The sequence below is a fragment of the Aethalodelphis obliquidens genome, unplaced genomic scaffold, assembly GCF_003676395.1.
Source record: "Aethalodelphis obliquidens isolate GAN/ISIS:26980383/991018 unplaced genomic scaffold, ASM367639v1 scaffold2, whole genome shotgun sequence".
In the NCBI taxonomy this organism is placed as follows: domain Eukaryota; kingdom Metazoa; phylum Chordata; class Mammalia; order Artiodactyla; family Delphinidae; genus Aethalodelphis; species Aethalodelphis obliquidens.
In genome coordinates, this window is record NW_020837946.1 from 70,635,650 (window position 1) to 70,641,649 (window position 6,000).

A 6,000-nucleotide genomic window follows, 5' to 3' on the forward strand; every position below is an offset into this window, starting at 1 on the left:
CATTAGAATGTTGCTTTTGGTAAGACTCATCAGAATTTGGCTTTGTTTATGTTGTTCTATATGCCTTCTAGGATTATAGCTATAGAGCTATAGTTTTATTACAGTGGTTTCATTTTTATATACATGTGATTTTATATGTATCCAGGGAGACTTTAGGTCTAGAACAAGAATTATAAAATTTAAAAAAACCAAAATAGTAAATAATAGAAAATATTGCTGCTCCTTTAGAAACAAGACACTTTATCAACTCTATTTTGTACCAGGAAAGAACAGAAATTTAAAGAATCTGCTGACCTCATAATTTTTTTTTCTTTTTCTGTTTTGCTGGGAGCTAGAGGCTTGCGAGCTTTTAAACATAGGTACTCTCAAATGTAAACAATTTTTTTAGCGTGAACTGTTTACACTAACCAATACTATTTGGTTGTATTTTATTCCTTAAAGATTGTAATGTGAAGTAATGTTGGATGAATTCTTCCTCTTCATTCTTTTCTGTTTTTAATGTGATCCAAATAAAAATGGGTGCTTGAAATTATTTAGCAGTGATAGAGGGATAGACCCTGCTACAGGTCTATTTTTTTGTTGATAGAGGTGTTCTATTTTTATCTCATTGGACATCTTCTCTCCCCCTATTTTTTTCCCTTCTTTCAAAGCTTAGCTTTCCCACCACACTTTCTTTGTAGTAATTTTACTCAAAGGCTCCTCTCTTATATGAGGTTCAGTAATGCATGTGTTGGAATGGGGGCTCTCCTAGCCTTTTGATTTTGCTGCTGTCTTCAAGGAGCTCATTGATTAGTGATGATTTCAGCAGCAATCACCCCAAATCCACATCCTCTCTCATACCATCCATCTCTCTCCCGCTCGTTTTGTTTTTCTTCTCATCTTCACAGTGCTTCTTTCTGAATGTCCCTCAAACAAAACATTTATACAGCTGAGCTCCCCACACCCATGTTACATCCTGTATTGATCTCTCCCTGCAGTGGACTGGCATAGCACATGATTGTCTAGACCACTTGGCTGGCACTTATCACTTAATGCCTTGCATTTTTCGTGTCCAGCAACTCGGTGCTGTAGAGGTTACGAGTACTCACCTGGGAGTTGTAGCATTATTTATAAGGCTTTTTTGAGTCCACAGCATTATAGTGTTGAAGGAGCACAGGACAGGGTCTTTTAACCCTAGCTAAGCCTAGGTTTAAACATTTACTTGCTACTTCCTTGCTCTATGGTTAAGTCAGTCAGTCTTAACTTGTTTTCCTCTCATCTGTAAATGAAGCCTAATAACCCTTCCAACCTCATATCGTTGCTGTGAAAGTGAAATGAGATGTGAAATTTATAAATGAAAGTCTCATTTTCAGAATGTTTCTGTGGGACAAATATCTTCTCAATTCAAGAGTCTCAGATTGCAGTTATACAAACACTTGGGAGTAGCCAAGTCTCATCTGCTCTACAAGGCTGCAGGCTCCTGCATGTACTGATGGCTCCATCTTTATTATCCTCATTCATAGCCCCCTCCTGCCTCACAGTGTGATCTCTGATACCACTCACAGTCTTCCCATTCATACAGAAATGGCTCTGGTCCAACACACAACCTCTTTAAAGGAAACAGGACAAAAACAAATGTGGGAGAGAAACTTGAGTTCACCTAGCTCTTGAAACAGACCTTCTGTCAGACTTTTTTTTTTCCTTAAACCTCTTAGAGTTAAGCCTTAGAAAGCATCTTCATTCAGCCATTCAACACACAGTTCTCTTTACCTAAATTTGCTCTTTTTTTTACTTGTCAATTCCAACTACACCCTTGCTCCTGCTCTTGGATGGACAGCCAGCCTTACTAACATCAGTTATTTACACAGTATACCCACTTAAGTCTACAAACCACCACTCTGAAACCTGGAGACACAATAATGACAGCTGCCATTTATTGAGTTTGGTACTTTTGTTGGAGCACCATAGATACACTTAAGACCGTCAGGGAGGAGTCTGGGACTCAGGTTAACTGACTTGCCCAAAGCCGTGTGGCTAGTAAGTGGAAAGCTGAAACGTGCAGCCAAATCTGTTGGGCTGTTTTAATTTTGTTCCTTAGATTGCAAAGCCCAGATTCACTTAAGCTCTCTGAGAAAGAGGGGTGGGGCTGGTTAAGTGTACACACGGAGGGGCTGTTGTCAGTCGTAAGAGCCAAAGCAGCTTCAGGGACTCCATCTCACGGCCAAGTGCTCACCCGCTCCTGGCATCTGCTTGCCTCTCCGCTTGCTGCCAGTCAGCTTCCTGTTACTCATAGTTTCTGCTTCCTCATAACCTTGCCTTGCATATGGTTTTGGCTTTTTGTGGCCTCAACTCTACCCCCTGGCACTCTTGCAGTTTCTGCCCCTTTCCTAACTGGAATTTTCTGAATTAAATTCCCAAGGGTGAGGATCTGATTGGCTCCGCTCATTTTTTCAGTCCCAGCCATGTCATAGGTCACTGGCCTATCTGTGGATTGGCTGCCCCTGGGTCAGATTCCCACAACTTTACCCACCAGCTGAGCTGCGGGAGGAGGATGTTGTCTGACCGCCCAGGCAGCAGTCTCAGTTTCCCTTTCAGGAAGATGAGCATCTACAGGGCAGATTCCAAAGCCCTAATTCTTACCATGATAACTTGCAGTTTCTCTGGAATGTTTCCTTACTTTGTCTTAAAACATATTTGTTTCAAAGGTCAATAAACTTTCCCAGATGAATCTCACTAGGATCTATTCCTATAATCATTTATAACTAAGCACTTGTGAATATCTATAATTGAGTATATATACATATATGGTTTCATGTTTCTGTTATTTCTCTTAGGTTGGAATTCTTTGGGCTTTAGTGACTTTGTTACATTTTATATTTTATAGTCTTTGAGGGTGGAAAATCTATCTTCTCCTTTCTTTGCAATGCTTTACCTAGTTAAGTGCGTAGTACCTACCTAACTCTGGAACTTCTGAACCCTGGCTTGTAGACATAGTTTTTAAAAATATACACCTTGAGTTATCTCCTTTTATGTCATACACTATATAGAACACTTTGTTTTGTTGCTATTTAGATATCCTTTTTATTCTTAAAAATAGTCCTTTTAATATTTTTAGTATTCTTAGTATATTTTAGTATCTAGTATTAGAATTGCTCTTGTATTCCAATTTAAATTTTATTATCACTTAAAATCATGTCTTATCCCTGTAAAACAATTGCAGGGTATCAAATCAAGTCTTCCCATTCTAGATTAGCACAATATCCAAAGTATCATGACCTTAGAGAAGAGCCATAGAAAAATTAATCTATGCTGTTCTTTTGTGGTTTAGACTGTGGTTTCCTAAGAGACCAGTCATGACAAGTGAGGTTGTACATGGAATTTTTTCCATAGATGACAGGTTTGAACTGCTGGGGTCTTGGGCATTAAGTTCTCAGGAAAAGGCATCTATGACTTGAACAGTTCTACTTAAAACCTTATATTTTATACCTGTGGTAGATAACTTGTGGTAAAAGGTCCCTGTGAGAGGAGACAGCAAAGGGGCAGCCCAAACAATCGTAAATGCATGCAGTAGCCCGAAATAGCATATATATTAACACAGAACTGAATGTTAGTTGTATTGTTTCTATTAAATCATTTTAAAGAACAAATACGTTTCTGTGAATGTTATCTAGCAAGTTCGTACTTGCCCATTGTGCACCTAGTACTGCACTTAGAGTAAGTTTGCTGCTGCTTTTTTTTTTTAATGAAAAGAGTTAAGAATTATATATATATATATATAGTTTGTGTATATAGTTGTTTTCAATCAGGTGTGCTTGAGAATGTTGGGAGCCCTTCATCATATGGTGGTAGCTCCCTAGGTCAGCAGTAGGAAGGATATCTAGGACGGATATTTTTTAGTTCCTTGTTGCTGGAAACACCCTTGAATGGTCACAGCTTTGCTAGAAGACTCGGTTTCCATAGGGGACACTTTGTTTTCCTTATGGCAGCCAGAAGTTGAGAGCCTTCACTTCTTAGCCGAGTTAGGCTTTTTCATTATCATGGCAGATGGCCCTTTCCAGGAAGGCGTTAGAGGCCAGAGGCCAAGGAAGAACGCTGTAATATTGACCGATTAGTGCGGTAATATAACCCTGTAATAGTCACTGCTGAACAGGCCAGCTGTCCCAGTGGCCCATCCACAGACCGCGGGGCTCTTGCCGGTGGGACTTGCTGTAGAGGCCGTCTGCCTTGCACAGGTTCTAGGCTAGATACACTAACGAACGCAAAGGCGATCCAGAAAAAAAGGCGGGGGGCATCTTGAGTCGCCTTAATTTCAATTGAAAAACAAAGGAAACTACCTCCTCACTTTGTCCCTGTTTTGCAGTTTCTGTGTCCCTTCAATAGAACACATTTGTGTCGCATCTCATAATTAACATATAGAAGGATCACACACTTCCAGTTTTCGGGAAGGCTTACTAAACCGATGGATTGAAATGATTTTCGCTATTTGACTTTGGCATCTTGAAGGTAAGCTTGCCAACTCTGGCATAGGAATGAAGTACGAACTTTACCGTGCGTTTTTGCGGTTAGGGGGTGGGGAGTGGAGACATTTTCTCTGCTAAAATTTTAGCGTGCGAATTGGGGGAACGGGGATTTGCAGAGGTTTGATGGAAGGCTGGTTTGTTCGTTGAAGTAGGAGTGATTGCCCGCACCTTTTCTGGGGGAGTGGACGGTCGGGGGGATAGTTTGGAAGGGTGAAAGAGAAAAAGAAGACTTGGGACCAGTTGGCTTCCTACCCAGGTGTTAGCGTGATCCCCGGCGCGGTGCCCTGAAAAGGGGCTTCGAGCCCGGGTGCAAAGCTGCCGCGGGTGCTGAAGCCAAGAGCCGAGGGGGAAAAAAGAAAAGACGAGGGGGGTGGGTACTCCAAGGAATGTGCGGCATGCGGGGAGCCAGACCCAACCATTGCACCAGAGCGGGGGCGCCGGGGGCTCCCCGGGCCGCGCGGCCCCCGCTCCGGCCCCGAGCCCGGGAGGGAGCGCCCAGGGGCCAGCCGGCCGGCTGGGCGGCGGGCGCGGCGCCGGGCGGGAGGGCGGGGAGGCGCGGGTGGGCCTGGGCGCGGCGCGAGGCGGTGCGCGGCCGCCTCCCCGCCCCCGGCCGGCGCGCTCTCGGGGCGGTGGTTGAGGCCGCGGGAGGTGGGGACGCGGCGGCGCTGCTCCTCCGCTGCCGCCGGGAGAGTCAGCGGCGCCGCCAGCTCCGCGCGCGAACTCCCGTCCATGGCACGCAGGGCGGCGGCCGCCGGAGCTGCCAGAGTCCTGCCTGCCGCCGCCGCGCCGCACTTTTAGGAGAGTCCGGAGGTCGAGGGCGGAGGAGAAGTCAGCCCGGAGCTGCAGCCCCCGCCGGCCGCCGCCGCGCGGCGAGAGGGAGTTCCCAGAGCGGCCGCGGCCCCGGCCGGCCCCCTCCCTGCGCCCTCCCCCTCGCAGCGAGGCTGCCCCGCGCCCGCGCCCGCCGCCCGCGCCCGCCGCGATGATCTTCCCCAGCAGCAGCGGCAACCCTGGGGGCAGCAGCAGCTGCAGGACGCCCTATCGCAAGCAGGTGAGGCGGCGGCGGGGATGCCGCGGGGAGGCCGGCCGCCCCGCTCTACAAAGGGTGGCAGCGCTCGGCCGGACTCCGCGGTCGTCCTCGGAGGGACCGGGCCGGGCGGTGACCTTGTTTCGCAGGAGGCGGCCCGCGGGGACGGCTCGGGCCGGTGACCTTAGCCGGGGAGATGCCCTCGCCCCCTCCGGCCGGGCCGGGCGGGACGCGGAGGAAGGGGAAGGGGCGGCGGCGCGGCGAGAGCAGGAGCGCGCCGGGGGCTTCGCCCAGCTCTGCAACAAGTTTGGGTTTTTTTCCGGAAACCTTTGTGTGTGGAAGAGTACGATAATAAGTCTTAAGATTGGGATACAACAATCTTCACTTGGAACCTCAAAGAACCTGCCCGATTCGTACGAAACCCGGAAGACGTGTGTGTGTGTGTGTGTGTGTGTGTGTGTGTGTGTGTGTGTGTGT

General features: G+C 47.3%; 1 protein-coding gene across 17 annotated transcripts in view; it reads left to right on the forward strand.

The window, feature by feature from the left end:
* Nucleotides 1–6,000, forward strand: part of RBMS1 (RNA binding motif single stranded interacting protein 1) — a 213,007-nt gene that overhangs the window by 76,687 nt on the left and 130,320 nt on the right. For 3 of the 17 annotated variants that reach the window (XM_027130210.1, XM_027130239.1, XM_027130220.1), the window contains exon 1: nucleotides 5,150–5,547. The exons of 12 other annotated variants lie outside the window; for them this stretch is intronic. In XM_027130210.1, coding sequence (XP_026986011.1) covers nucleotides 5,479–5,547 — 69 coding nt within the window. In that variant the 5' untranslated portion in view covers nucleotides 5,150–5,478. Of the gene's footprint in view, nucleotides 1–5,137; nucleotides 5,548–6,000 lie in introns of those variants that run through there. 2 more of the 17 variants (XM_027130257.1, XM_027130131.1) reach the window with 2 other exon arrangements.